This window comes from Eptatretus burgeri, chromosome 4, assembly GCF_056783735.1.
Source record: "Eptatretus burgeri isolate ZD-2024b chromosome 4, Ebu_testis_v1, whole genome shotgun sequence".
Taxonomy (NCBI): domain Eukaryota; kingdom Metazoa; phylum Chordata; class Myxini; order Myxiniformes; family Myxinidae; genus Eptatretus; species Eptatretus burgeri.
Genome location: NC_140964.1, coordinates 122587723 through 122603746, shown reverse-complemented (window position 1 = coordinate 122603746; position 16024 = coordinate 122587723). Strand labels below are relative to the sequence as shown.

The 16024-nt window shown below is 43.5% G+C and overlaps 1 protein-coding gene across 5 annotated transcripts in view; it reads left to right on the top strand.

Annotated features, from left to right (window-relative positions):
- ACADM (acyl-CoA dehydrogenase medium chain) overlaps window positions 1–16024 on the top strand; it is a 101394-nt gene that overhangs the window by 75066 nt on the left and 10304 nt on the right. For all 5 annotated transcript variants that reach the window (XM_085879933.1, XM_085879934.1, XM_085879931.1 and 2 more), the window contains 3 exons: window positions 2196–2326; window positions 8256–8364; window positions 8594–8734. In XM_085879933.1, coding sequence (XP_085736059.1) covers window positions 2196–2326; window positions 8256–8364; window positions 8594–8734 — 381 coding nt within the window. The remainder of the gene's footprint in view (window positions 1–2195; window positions 2327–8255; window positions 8365–8593; window positions 8735–16024) is intronic.

Sequence of the window (16024 nt, the reverse complement as noted above, 5' to 3'; positions counted from 1 at the left end):
TCCTGAGTGATGACAACTTCCTGCAGCATGCGACACAGGACCACCAGTTGGTGGTTACTGGGAAAAATGACACACCTATGCAGGTATTGAAGGGTCATAAGTCGCCTCGTCTAGACCTAGCATCAACACATGAAGAAGCTGACATCCTCCTGACACAACAGGCCATCCATTTGGCAAAATACCATCCAGAATCACAGGTGCTGGTGGTGTGTGATGACACGGATGTGTTCGCGTTACTTGTGTACGACTACTTGAGCGAGAAGCTCCAGTCTTCAATAACTATGCAGTCTCCAATCATTGGTCGGTCTTGCATTGACGTGAAGGAAACCGCTCTTAAACATTTAGCAATCGTACCCGAGCTCTTAGCGCTTCATGCTTTGACTGGTTGTGATTCAGTTGCTGCGACTTATGGAATTGGGAAAACAAAAGCAATCGCGGCCGCTCGAAAAGGCTACTCTCTGGATCAACTTGGTAAACCCTTGGCAAATATCGTTGAAGTCACCGAACAAGCAACAGCTTTCATGGGTGCGTGCTATGGCATTACAACTCCCACCTCTTCGATGACCAAGATCCGCCAGGAACTATGGGCACAGAAGACTGGAAAATCAACAGCAGCACCTAAGCTGTGTAGTTTGCCCCCAACTACAGAAGCGTTTGAGCAGAACGTTCGAAGAGCACACCATCAAGTCGCTCACTGGTACAGTGCCCTGAGTGGGGATCCACCAACTCTCGCTGCAGTGGAACACGGATGGGAAGCTGATGACACTAACAAGTGTCTCTTCTCTCGGAATATGGAGGACGGGGTACCCTATGCCCCGGAGCACATTCTGAAGCTGGTCAGATGTGGCTGCACATCTGAGCAAGCATGTAGAGGTGGGAGATGTGGATGTATGGGGCGCCAACTTCCGTGCACAATGTTCTGCACCTGCGGTGGTGGTACTGCCTGTTCCAATCCATTCAACATCAATGAGAGTGCAACAGATCATGCCGACATCCCTGATGACAGCGATGAGACAAATGACCGAGCAAGGGATGTCGAGGATGAGGACGATGAATAGTTCCGAGATATAAGATATTTTGTCCAGTGGGGTGTTAATTTTGCTTAATTTTTTTTAGTATAATTTGTATTGACATAGCGTTGAAACATTGAGCAATGTGAAGCTGCCAAATTATTGTATTATTATTCTCATTATTATCAATATTATTAATGGGAGTATCATATACTTTAAATGTATGTCGACTTTTGAGTCACGTGAATGTCATGTCTGAGAGAATTATACAACAAATATTGTCCGATTCTAATTACATTTTGTTCTTATATTTTGCTTGAAATCGACATTGCTATCAAAATAAATATTGCTTATAAATTTGCGAATGACTTCAGAATCATAATATACATGTCCATGCTTCACAAAGCACACATATGTACAGAAACTTAACTCAACTGCATTTACAACCGATTACATTAGATTGCGTGTGATTTTGGCATTTTTACAGGTAATTTTGGTGGCCATATTGGATTTATGCCGTCAAGATGGCCTCCAAATTATCCAATAACATCATAATCCACTTCCTTGGTAACTAAAACATAGAGTTAGACACCAATTTCATCATGTTACCGGACTTAGAACAGGAGTTGCAGCCGAAGTTATAGTTTGATTGTATATGGTGGCCATCTTGGATTCTGAAAAAGCCAAGACAGTGACAAGTGGCCACTCAGCCTAAATTTCATCTCGACCCTAAGATCTATCAAAAAAATTGAAAACATGAATGTTACCAAACATTGCAAGGTTCCCTGGCCCAACCACCGGACTACAAACCATTATTATGAGAATACGAAGAAAACTAGTTAAGAGTTGGGTTTAAGAAAAAGTCACAGTAAGTAGAAACAGGTCTTATCAACCTATCCACCTCACATCAGTGCAAGACGGCCGGCTTTTTAAATTGCTCCCGTGTTTATTTATTTATTTATCATTTGAGCTTCAGCCACTATCGAAGCCATAACATTTTTTACCATTTGAGCTTTTGTCATCAACTTTTCAACCAATCTTGATTGTGAGAAGATGGAGAACACAAATTAAGAAATGTTCGTTCCTCTTTATTTATTTATTTTTAAAACTTGTTTTCGTCAAGTTTAGTTTGAGTTGAATCTTATTTTTCTTCCATCCTCAATTCTCCCCGCATCTATCTTTCAGGCATATTGTGTCACAGAGCCTGGAGCTGGTTCAGATGTTGCTGGCATCAAGACAAGTGCAAAACGCTGTGGGTCTGATTATATTATCAATGGAGAGAAGATGTGGATTACCAACGGAGGAAAAGCTAGCTGGTAAAAGTTTGATAACTTGATTTTATTCATAACTTTGTCGTGTTAGTATTTCTATGTAGGTTTTTTTTTTTCAACGTCTTGTTCGTGTTCACCGTTTGCTTGACTTCCCTTAACCTCCTCACCTGTGCTCGTAAGTTTGAATGTGCTTTGGAACGTTAACTTGGAGAAGAAACAAAAGAAGATACCACTAAGCACATTGATTACCTCTGCCCCATCAAAGGTGGATGGAGGTAATGTTTTCACCCCATCTGTCTGTCTGTCTGTCTGTCTCTCAGTTTTGGCTGTTTGTGAACAAAATATCTTAAAAAGTTGTGGACTGATTCGGACTAAATTTTGTCGAGATCTTGGGTATGTGACGAGGATGAAACTATTCGATTTTGGTGAAGATACGAATCCGGATCTGCTTCCGAGAATTTTTTTTCTTCTGATTTTTCACTATCAAGAGATAGGGTCAAAAATGACACGTAGCAGGACATCTCAAAAAGTTGTGGATGCATTCGGACGAAACTTGGTGGGCAGATTGGGTATGTAACAAGGAAGAATTGATTCGATTTTTGGTGAAGATCCAAATGCGGAAACGGATCCGAGAATTTTTTTCAGTGAGTTTTCACCATTGAGTGATCGGTCGAACATGATACATACCATGATATCTCAAAGTTATTCTTAGACGGATCCGGATGAAACTTGGTGGATGAGTTGGTTAGGTGACAAGAACAAGCTGATTAAATTTTAGTTTAGGTCTGAATCCAGATCCAGCCTATCAGTGGGATACAAAACGTAAACTAATCATCTTGGTAGAGGTGTGTGCTCCACCGAGTGCCCTTCCAGTTATATCTTGTCTCTATATTAATTTGGATCCATGATATTGTTGCGAATTCGCGCCCGCCGGCGAGCGAATGGCCACGTAACTCTAATCGCGGCACGTCGCCCACCGGACGGACAATTCAGTTGTGACCCTCTCGGAACAACGCCGGGAGCTAGTCACGGGTGGGGGTTTAACCTCACCACGATCGTGCCAATTGCCCACCCGCGCAGGACAGGGTCGCTCGCCAAATTCGATCTACCTAAGTACGTGCGCGAATGGTCGACCGGGCGATCGTACCACGCCACAGGCCGATTCCAGACACGAACCGCTTAAGCGGTCCGTTCTGTGCTACTGTGATAACCGAGCGGTGTTATCGTCGGCCTTGACAGTTCCGATTAATTACCGGGATGTTGCACCCACTACGAACCCCTTGCGTGAAGCAGGATGGAGAGTCAAACAAAGGAAAGGACGCAGCGAAATGGGGAACAAGTTCACACAAGCGCGTTTAATTCACACAGACCAGCACGGAAGGCACTTATTTACAGTCATAATAATCAAAATGCACATATAAAGCGAAAGCAGGGTTAAAACCGAATACGCGCACACACGGCAACACTTAAACAGTTCTATTTGTCGGACAGGCGCCACAAACACACATACAAAACCCCGAAAAGAAAATGGTCACTTCCCTTTGGGCCGTCGAGTCCTCCTCCCCACGACCGTCGGCGTGGTCGCGCCTGGCCCCGACTCCTCGCGGTCTGCGAGCTCTCTCCGGCGTGGTACACCGAGCTCGTGCCGTGCGTAGCTCGCATCGTCCGCCCGACAGCTCGGACGGCGTTTTGGGGAAACGGATGGGGTTTGGTCGGCGCTATTCTCCGCACTCGCACACGGGGTCCCAGGGCTCGTGCGAGGATCAAAGGAGCAAGGCAGGAACAACAGCTCGCGACTCGAACCAGAAGACGACCGTGAACCAGAAGACCAACATAAAGACCCACTCTTGACCGACCCTCGACCAACCAACCAACTCTCGACCAACCAACCCAAGGTCCATCCTGTCCGCCTTTTGTAGCGCGGGGCTCAGCCCTTCGCCCCGCCCCGTTTCTGGCTCCACCTCCCTTCGAGAAGGTTCCTGAAAAGGGGCGTTCCCTCACGTTGACCACCTCACGCTGTCCATCCACCAATCGGCAGCGAGCCGCCCTTCCCCCCTTCCCTCACACCAAGCACGCGCGGGGAAGAATGGCGGGAAAAACCCACCAGCATCGTTGGCGGTTTTTCCCCGTTTGAAATAAAAGATAGATAAAGAAAAACGACTAACTGGAGGATCACAGCCCGAATAGATCACATAAATTCCCTCTATACAACGGGTTTGGGCTAACTCCACATGTACCGATGGAGATATCTCACCTGAGGGCCCTTTATGGTGTAATGCGAATTTCCACAGCCGTAACAATATGATTAAATTTGTTTTCAGTCTTTGTGACCATAGCATTTGCCGAAAGATCTCGTCCTGCAAAATATGCCATATGTAATGTTTTGTATCCATGTTATTGCAAATTGCACATGGCTAAACACACTCTTCAACAGACGGTGCATTTCACAATGCAATTACCTATGGATACCATCCCAGAAAGGTAGTTTTATAGGATATAACTTAAAAATATATTTGACAGAGGCTCATTCAGAGTTGAGCTGTAAACAATTGCTTATGAGCAGGAAATCGGAACTATTCAGAAGCATGAGGGGATCAGAAGCACAACACAGTTGCGGGTTGGTTTGGAGCGGAAAAAGACAACACGGATCAACATGGGTTTTAGACACGAGGTGCTTTTGAGAAAGGTCTGCGTGAAGAGCATGACTTGTTGGAGTTGGGAAGAATATTTAAAAGTCTGGAAAATTGATGAATGAAAGAGGTTTGCTTGGTTAAGTTAAGGGGAGGTAAACAAATAATTATTTTATTTTATTTTTAACTGAATATGTTTTAACTGGGGGGGCTGCAGCAGGACAGAGGATCGCAAAATAGGTCAGAAGAGCCTGGCAAAAAGTGACACAGGGTTTGTATTCCACAAAACTGCCAAGAATGCAATCCTTGCACCTCGTTTTCATCGTGTTACATGCTCGTGAGCCTCAACGTTTTGGAGACTCCAGCCTATATAAGGGCTCTGAAAGACGTGGCTCATTCCTGCAGTGGCAAAGCATATTCCGTCATGCAGTGAAAGAAAGGTATGTGTGGTTAGCTGCTCTGCCGTGCCATGTCAGACCTTGTAACGATTTACAGTTACTGTCTGGCCTTGAAGGCCAGTCTGCAAATAGACTCAATCTAAGAGATATCGGCCCTTTGCCAAAGGTCATCCACAGATTGAGATAAAAGGGGTGGTCTGGCTGTCCTTGTAAAGGGATAGAGTGATTTGTTGGGACTTCATGTCACGTTCCATGTTGTTTGAGTCTCATGTTGTCTGCCGTCTGTCTGCGTGTCTGCATGGTTCGTTTGTGTGACGGTTCTTCCCTTAGAAACCACCAGGAGCTGCAGAAAAAATTGATTCTGGTTGTTTTGAACTATGGAATGCCAAGTACTCGATATTCCGTTAGCATCATGTTTCAATGCATTGGCAACGACATGTTAGTTCGGTTCTCCTCTTTGATATGCCTGAAGTGCTTTATTCCAACTCCACAACACTTTGTTCTTCTGTCTTATTTTGCACTCTCGTAATGTCACATTGGTAATTCCATCCATTGGGACCATACTCTGTGCAGAGCATTGGTGCTGCCTAAGCAGTCTCCTGGGCTATTGGGCACAATCCTGGACGGGTCGCCACTCCGACACAGGATACCAGCAAGCTGCCACTCATTTTGCCGACCTCAGAAGGATGACAGGCTGAGTCAACCCCACCTGGTATTAATTGAACAGCCAATCAGGATTTGAACTCAGGACCCTTGGATCCCAAGCCCACCACTCGAGCCATTAAGCCAACACCAGGCGTACATTGGTAATTATGATGAGTAAACTTTGACGAAATCAACCGGACCGACTTCTTTTTATTTTATTTTTATCACGTTCATCGACTTCAGCATTTAAAAAAAATTAAAAATTAATTCCGATGTCTTATCATACTGTACTGTTCCATGGAAAGGTTGAATTCGGGGAGGAGGGGGGGGGAGGGTTGGATCCATAGTTAGATGCCTGCATTAGGGATCTGTTGGAGGGAAGTTGTACGGACGTTAAACAGGTGTTCCGTCTGACAGCACTCGGTGGTGGACATAAAAGAATCCATGGTGTCCTGAGCGAAGAGTAGGTGAGCTATCGCCGGCACCATGGTCACTTTCCAAATTCCTGCCCTGACGAGCAGAGGGAATTGCATCAGCAGCACTGCCGTGCCTTCGGCCAATGGTGCTATCCTGCAGCCTTGTGATGCATACTAATGAAGAAGAGGAAGAAGAAGCTTGTGGACGTTCATTATCCCACGACGTCCTCCGTGAAGAGTATGCGAGCTATCGCCGGCACCCTGAACAAATTCCAAATTCCTACCGTGACTCCATGTTTTCGGATTGTTGACCCATCCACGAATGTAAGCCGAGCCATAGAAACTGCTTCTGCTGAAAACATTTTGCTAATCCAGTTACCGTTGGTTCAAAAACACAAGAGATTCAACACCCACGGGAAACAATGTGTTGAAATGAAAACTACAGCATGCTCTAACGTTTTTTTTGTTTGTTTTTTTTTTTATGGCAGCAACAAATTTGAAGAGCAGATGTCGATGCACCGATTGGCAACATTCTGACTTGTTTGCTTGACTTTATAGTTTGCCATTATTGCCCAAAGCCAAAGGGAGTGGATGAAACTGCAGTATTTGGATAACCTGAAAAAGGACCTTGTTTACAGTTCATACAACTAGCACACCGACAACAATCTGTTGTTTTTCATTTGTCCAACGTCTACACTCGTGAAGGAGCCGAGTCGACAGAACGGAGATTGTCAGATAAATCCGGACTTCGTCCTTGCACGATGTGAAGGGCACGGGGACTGCGTTTTCAAAAGCGGTTTTTATCCATCAGCTTGTCGGCGTCGTCTGACTTCGACATCGATACAATTTTACACGAGCACCGTGCTCGTGTAAACGCTTGCACTCGGGTTTCAAGCAAGTATAAAATGCTCAAGTCAACACGGTGCTCACAATTGGTGTCACAACACTCCATTTATTTATTTATTTATCGAATACAAAGTCGAGGCTCACGGAAGAGCAAGATGACCCAGGGTACGAGGAAACACATTGACATCGGGGACACCTTGATGCAACAAAGGCAACAAGGAGCGCGATGAAAGGACAGGATAGGAAATGGAGCGCAACTTCCTGAACGTCGTGAAATAAGTGTGAATTTGAACGATTTGTTTGTTCGTTTGTCGGCGAGGCACACGTTTCACATTCCGCACAGGCTCTGTTGGAAAAAAAAACAAAAACTTCTGATTCAGAGGAATGTTGCATTTTGTGAAGGTCACTGTTGGCAGACGTTGACTGACTATTTAAAAGGTAGTTTTTTTTTTTTGTTTTTTTTTTAATCAACTGGCGGTTGACCAAAGGTATGCGACCCATTGTGGGGATTAGGCAAGCTGGTGTTTCAGGTGTTTTCCCTTCAGCATTAAAGTGGTCTCTGTGATTGACCCTGGTTTATGGCCGTCACGTAAAGCAAGCTGAGCTCTGCTCACCTCTTTTGAACCCAGGTGGATTAAACGACGACAAACGCTAACTGTGGTAATTTTGGGGTATCCATGGGACCTTTGTCAATGCTTTTTCCCCTCTTTCAGCTCCACAAGGGTACCCACAACTTCGGTGTAAAGATCTACAAGTACAAAGTAGCGCGTTTGCACTTTTACGTATTTAATTTAAAAACAAAAAAAAAAAATTATTATTTAGTCTGTTTGTAAAACACAAGTATCGGTTCTTTTGAGTAGATTTCAAGACAACTGAGTTGGTGAGGTGTACCAGGATTTGTTATCGATATCTTTTGTTTGAAATACGTTGGTGGTACTTGGGTTCGTCATGGCTGAGAGGTATGGTCAGTATAAGTGGAAAACTAATGTTGGATTTAACTTTTTCTTCTTTTTTTTTTAACCTTTTGAACTCTGCACAGGTACTTTGTTCTCGCTTGCACAAACCCAGACCCAAAGGTATCAGCAGGAAAGGCCTTTACTGGTTTTATTGTGGAAGCAAATTCACCTGGTGTGACACCAGGTAGAAAGGTAACCAAATCTTCTTCTTTCTCTCCCCCACCCCACCCACATCAACCTTCTCTTTTGTATTTTTCATTCCTGCTCTTTTTTTGTTTTTTTTTACACCTTGTGCCATTGCCTTCATAACTGTAACTCGCCTTTCTGCTTTCCTCTGAAGGCTTCCCTTACTCGGTTTGTAACATCTGATTTTTATTTTCTCCATTCCGTTTTTTTTTTTCTCCATGTTTTTTTTTAACAGGAGTGGAATATGGGTCAGCGATGCTCAGATACGTGTGGGGTGCGCTTTGACGAGGTTCGGGTGCCAAAGGAGAATGTGGTCGGAGAAGAGGGAGCTGGCTTCAAAATTGCAATGGCTGCTTTTGACAAAACCAGGGCACCTGTAAGTTGTTTTCCTCAATAGGTTTACCTCTTGTGAACAACCAGTTGTGGCCATCAGAAAATGCAGAGGGACAGATGGGATGAATATATGTCTGAATGGTGCATTAAGCCGCGGATGAACATGCTGAGCACAGTTTGAAACGGACGGCTAATTGAAGATCCCACGAAGGAGCCCCGGACTTTGACCTACAGAGACGCCAGTGGGGTGGTCTTAACCGACTCTGAACCCTGCACGCAAGGGCCGCTCAAAATATGCCTAAGTGGAAGCAAACTGAGAACCCGGTGTGTACCTGTGGCCATCAAGATCAGACGGTTCTACATGTCGTACAGGACTGTGTGCAGAGGAGATTCAACGAGTCCTTTGCGGAACGACACAGGGCCACACTGATGCTACAATCAAATGGCTCTCATTACTATATCTTCAATTATAATTGTCTACAAGATCATATGAAAGAAGACGAATTGGAGTTCGACAGGCACCGAGATGCATTGGAAATAGAGCGGTACAGGGATACTGGCAAGACTTGTAGGTAGCTAGTGTGTGGATGGGTGATGGTTCCCAAGGTTGGTGCAGTGCAGGCATGATGTGCTGAATGACCTCCTCCTGCAACAAAGTTCCTTGTACAGGGATACCACAATTTACGTTGATTCGAAGTTGCGTCGTCAATCGATAGGTATCCAGGCTTTGAATGATGTCTCTCTGCATCGAAGTTGCGTCATTCAAGCCACGTGCTTTGGCTTTTCCTGTCGCCAATTTTTCTGAGCCACCCAGTCTCACGCCGAGACGTTGATCATTTACATCATGAAGCTTGCGAGCATGCCCACAGCCACGCATGGTTTGACGTTTCAAGATGTGTCGGCAATTAAGTGCTCCAGAGATTTTTTTCAGTACTATGTCGCATTTCAATGATGACACAGCAAACCATGCTGCTGCCTGCAGGCCGGCAACCTTCGTACGGTGTTGCCATATCTGAAAAGTGGAAATATTGTATTTTCAGTAAACTTCTCGTACATTGTCAAATCGTTGCACAATGATAATAACATTTTACTCACCAATTTTATTGAGCCTCCGTCACACTTCAATCACGACGTGTCATCGACGAACTTTGTGTGCGGCAAGGGCAAGCTTCATGGATGGAAGCACGTTCCTGTAATCTGTTCACCGTGCACTTGTCGGACTGTGCCTGTATTCCTGTACGTAATATTCCAGTACGGAATGCAAATTCAGACCGATTAGATGGCACCGCAGTCGGACACTACGCTGCCATGGTTGCTTTTCATTTTCAAATTCTGTATTGTTGTCCACGTAAAACATGAAAATTTGTCTTCCACTGGCAATTCAATTCAAATTCAATTGACTGGGTATCTCGGGAAAATTGACGACAGAAAAAAACCAAAGCACGTGACTGATGTAAAGTGCACTGTACTTTATTCTGCCTTTGAGCTGTTCATATGTACTGTCGTGTGATTTGTATGGGTACGTCTAGGGAGTTGTATGGGGATGGAGGGGGGAGAGTGTTTGGGAGGCGGTGGGAAAGGGGGTTGGGAGGAGGTAAACGTGAGTTGAGGTGAGGGAAGGCAGACGCGCGGTGGAGCGTTAATTACGATTCATCCCGTCTCGTCAAAATGATTCTGCATAGAATAACAGAGAAGATGGAAACAAAACAATGTCTGTTATCCATTTTCTACCGGTCGTACCATAAACACCGCCCGAAGCATCAAATAATGTGCGAATACAACTCTGGACGTTTATAAACAATTACAGCTGAAATGCGATAGGCTCGAGAATCTCTGAACCTGAACCGAATTTCAAAGTTTTAAATGTGTGATTGACCTTACCAGCAGTTCCGACTGCTAAAAAAGTGTCAAAAAAAAAGTTATCGCATGTGCCAAAATGAAATAAAAAGCATGAACACTGGCGTCTCTGGGCATTTCTAAACATTTACGATGTATCCAGCGATGTGTATGTATGAAGATGAGGCATTTGCTGATACGAGTGAGGAAAGTGGGGGGGGGGGGGAAGCAATGAAGTGTACAAACTTGTTTTTTAAACAAACCATTGCTGCCTGTTTCAAGTCAAGGCAATGCTGAGCAGGTCCCCCCCTCCCCCAAAAAAAATAAGGTGAATTAAAGACCCTAGCAAGCTGACAGAGGGCTGACTCGGGGACTGACCAAGCATGACACCTTTGTAAAGGATGATGAAATGAGGCCATTAATTATCTTCAAAAGGGGGTGTTTAAGTTAATCCAAACACCAAATTTTCATTCATGCACTTCCTTGGATTTCCTTTGGTTTGCATGCAAAGTTTGTGGCCGCTCAGTTTCATGGTTTTGGAGGTATGGAGGGTGCACACACATGCGCACACATGCACGCACGCACACATGCACACACATTCACACACACGCGCGCACACACACACACACACACACACACACACACACACACACACACACACACACACACACACACACACACACACACACACACACACACACACACACACACACACACACACTTTATTATCAGCTCACCTGGAACGTAGTTCCGTGGAGCTTATGGGATGGCATGTTGTCTTTCCGTCCATCGACAAATACTTGCAACTTCTTCTCTGAAACGACACATACGATTTCAATGAAACTTTATCACAACATTCATGACTATGTATGTACCAAAGTTTGTTCATGGCATAAAAAAAATCGGGCCCCAAGGGGTTATATGGGGGTTGCCCCTCCCCCTCCAAAAAAAATAGTTAATTGCTTTCTTCTCAGAAACTGCACATGCAATTCTGATGAAACTTGACCACCACCTTCATCACCCGTGATGTGCTAAAGTTTGTTCATAACATAAAATATATTGGGGTCGAAGGGGTTCTATGCGGGGTGGGGAGAGGGTGCATCCATACCTACTGGTTATCTTATCCAGGTGAGTGCCTCGGGTTATTGTGCCTATTTTTATAGATGGAGGTATAGTATTTAAAACACGCTGTGGAATCATTATCAGCAGTCTTTAACAATAGACAAGTCGATTCTGAGTACAAGTTGAGGCTCGGACTTCGAAGAAAAATATCAACTTGTATACCAAACAAGGACAAATGTGTCCAAGAGCAGTGTCCCAAAGGTTTTGTCGGCTAAAAAAAACAAAAAACAAAGAACAAAAAAATAAACCAATGTCACCCGCAGGGTGACCCGTATCTTGCCAAAAGGTGACCACGTGTGACTTCTTTAAGGTCACACTGAGGTGAACAGAGCTGCTATCCACCAGGAGCGATTCCTTGAGGAATATCTGTCTACGAGAGATTCCGATGAGAATCGTTCTACAGAGTAACCATGAAAAATGTGTTTGCCTCATAACGTCACCAAATGATGTCATAATGTCTCAAGCTTGACATATCTAGAAAGCACTCATCGAGGTGTTCAATTTGAGGTACTACACGATATGGTTCCTGAAACTTGAAAATTTGACCTTGGGGTCAAATATGTTTGACCTGAGGCACTAACCATGAAGGTCAAGGCCAATTGCCACCAATAGTTAATCAGCTGAGCGCCAGACCATGAACTATATTCCCATGAAGTTTGAAGACGATCCGATCAAAATTACTCAAAAAATAAGGGTTTCGTCGACTCCCCTGATTTGCGACAGTGACCTTGACCTTTGACCTTGACCTTCAAAATTTTATGCGCTGAAAGGGACCTCTATAGGCCTCTGATATGCGAAGTTACAAAATTTTTCCAATGATAACTGTGCTCTGCAGAATTTTTTATATGTGATTCCAGACAAACAAACAAACAAACAAAAAAACATACAGGCTGACTAACATATCTTGCAAAAACTTCGTTTTGGCAAGATAAAAACGATATTTCGTCACGTGCCTTCATTAAGCCAATGGCGAGACCCGTCATAGTGTATTTACGTATTTACAAAATATCGTGTATTTACAAAATAAATAATGTATTAACGAAATTGCAATATTATATTAAATGAAATAATCTTTAAATAGTAACATGAACTTTTTGAAACTTAAAAGCAAATGTCCAAATATATTTAAAAGTTCATGATAGACGCTCTCAAAAGGCATCCTCAATGCGAGGATGTGGACAAGTGCTTCGTATTTAAAGACATCCGGATCATTTATATAAAGGAGCCGAGTCCAAATATAAAGGTTTTGTCTTCACAAGAAGAAGAAGAACAAGAAGAAGAAGAACAACGCCGAGCTCTCTATGAGCAGTGTTAGCCTCGCGGGACGCTGCTAAAAATGCAGTGCAGGACCCGCTGCTTCCTCATTACAGACAGATGTTTTCTTCTGCCCCTCCTCAGGTCTTGCTTCCTCTGCTCTTTCATTCCTCCAGCCCTCCCCAGTCCCCTCAGGTCACATGCATTCTTCCAGCAACCATTTCTTTGTGAAACTCTCAAAATCTATGCTCACTGCTCACCTCCACTTTCTATGTTCTTCTTTCCTCTCACTTCTGGAACTTCTGTGTGTACCCTCTTCAGCCTGTCCTTCACCTTCACCACAGGTCACTTCCAAGTCTGTTCCATCCCCGTCCTTCCTCCAGAGCTCCAAGTTGGCAGTACAAATCGGTATCATCTCGGGTCATCTTCAATCCCGACCCTTGATTCTTTACATCCTCATTACGCGCCCACATACCTCTCCCCATCTGTTTGCAGGTTGCTATGTTTCCTCCTTTCCCCTCTCTCCTCCTGTTGTTGTTCATCTCCTTGTTTTCATGTTGTCTTACTGCCTCACTATTTGTGTGTTGCCTTGTACCCTTTTTAACATAGCTTTCATGAGCATAGATTTCTATTGTGAAAAGTCAGAAAACAATCTCTTCATCATTCACTGCAATTGGTACATGACACTAAGACCCTGTCTTACTAGTTCATCATCGATTTTATTATTTCCTCAATACTCCATTGCTCTGATGCTGTGTATTACATGGACGATAAAAAAAAAGCATGTTGATATTGACAGCTTGCAAACATGAACTTAATTGCTTTGTTTTAGTATCCAGCATTTGGTTATCCATTCAGTTGGACTTTTGAAGTGTCCCAATAATTTTATTGGCTCACATTTTTAGATCCTCGTGGAGGATCTCGAAGTCTTACTCACGTTGTTGTTCTTCATCTTTTTCTTGTTGACTTTTTTGTTTCACAGCCTCCAGTTTTCATCGAAACTTCCTGAAACTTGGCATATTTCTGTAAAAATTCCCTGCGCAGACAGTAACCATCTCCGATTTTGAAAATTCCTCCAAGAAAAAAAGTTATGACGTCAAAATATCTCCGCTAATGGAAATCGCCTAAAAAATTATCTCCGAAACTCGGGAAGCTTTTTGAATTCTGTTTGTGGGAATCGAACAGGGCATTAGCAGAGATGAATTACCGTACATATGATACATCACTATGACATATCAATTTTTATGACGTCATTCCTATTTTTTGACATTTTTTGTTTCACAACCCAGAGTTTTCATCGGATCTTCGTGAAACTTGCCATGTATATGCAGAAAGCCCACGCGCAGGCAGTAACCATCTCCGATTTTGGAAATTCTTCCTAGAAAAAAAGTTGACGTCATAATATCGCCGCTAATGGAAATCGCCTATACCATTATCTCCGAAACTAGGCAAGCTGTTTGAATTTTGTTTGCGGGAATCAAGCCGGGCATTAGCACAGATAATTAATTTATCACAAACCTGATACATCACAATGACGTCAAATTCGTTTTTATGACGTCATCATGAAGAGGACGAGGATCTTAACTCATTTGAGCTTATTGTCGAGTATCAGAGTACACTCCATCTTCAAATGGAAATCTGTTTGGAGATGAAGTTCCCGCTTGCTGTGCTGCTAGACGGCATGGTGTGCGGGGTAACTGAAATGGTCAATGGGAAATGCGAAGTCACTGAAAAAGTGCCAAGATATTACAATGTCACATGATGATAATCATCCGATACTTTCCACATCACGTTGGTTTTTCAAAAGTTGAGTGCTTGCTCTTTCCTGCTCATTGTAGCACAGATTTTGAGGACATTGCAACCATATAGGACTTTCTTAAGCACACTGGCTGAACCTTTCAAGCCTTTCTGGCCTCCAAAGTTGCATCACTTTGGGAAAACATTGCTGTTATTGATGAATGAACTTTTATTTTGTTGGTTTTTGTAAGAGGGTCCATCGCAGTTTATTTTTTATTTTTTTACACTTTATTGAAGGTCCATGTGTTGTCCCACTGTTTCTCTGCCGATGCCTTGCGTTCCACCTCGCGCCACCTCATTTTACCATGAGCTTGGCTTCTTATGCAGTTGTATTGAAAAAAAAAAACATTCGGGTGTGGGATTTGCTATTCAATCCAAAATTGCACGGAGGCTTTATTCACTCCCAATCGGAGTCAATGGACTCGTGATACTTCAAATAAATCTTGCAAGCAACCAACATGCCACCATCATCATTACGTCTGCCACCAAAGGTGGACGGACGTGATGTTTTCACCAATGTCTGTCTGCGAACAAAATATCTCAAAAAGTTATGGATGGATTAGGACGAAATTTGGTGGGCAGGTTGGCTGTGTGACAAGGACGAATTGATTCGATTTTGCTGAAGATCCGGATCCTGATACGAGAATTTTTCAAGTGATTCTTCACCATAAGAGATGGGGCCAAAAACGATACATTGCACGATATCTCAAAACGTTGTGGATGGATTATGACAAAAGTTAAGGTCCGGATGCAGATCCGCCTGTCAGTGGGATACAAAACATAAAGTGTTCAACCTGGCGAAGGTGTGTGCTCCACCGAGTGCCTTTCGAGCTCGTTTATGTACCAACAATAAACTACAGAGATCAAGTTTTAAAAAAAATCCTTCTTTGATGATCTCAGGAGGGTCATCAAACGAGTACCACATTAGGACAAACTTCATCCTCAGTAATCTCAATGCCTGTGTTGGTACTGATGTGAACACCGAGAGATGAAAGGCGCATTGAAAGGGGACATTCCAACGACCAACTACTATTTTCCAAGTGCAGCAAGTCTGACCTCTCTAATTAATACATGTATGTATATGTACATACATACATATATATATATACATATATGCACACATACACACACAGCTCTTTCCAATGAATGACTGACATTAAAGATCGGTGTCTTCTGGGTGACGTAGAAAACTGAAATTTTGTGTGCCAATGGACATCGAAGCCAGCACACCGGGAAAAATCACAGAATCATCGGACAACATCCATAAATGAAAATATAAATAAATGAAAAAAAAATGCAGGTGAGCGACCCAAGACAATGGGGA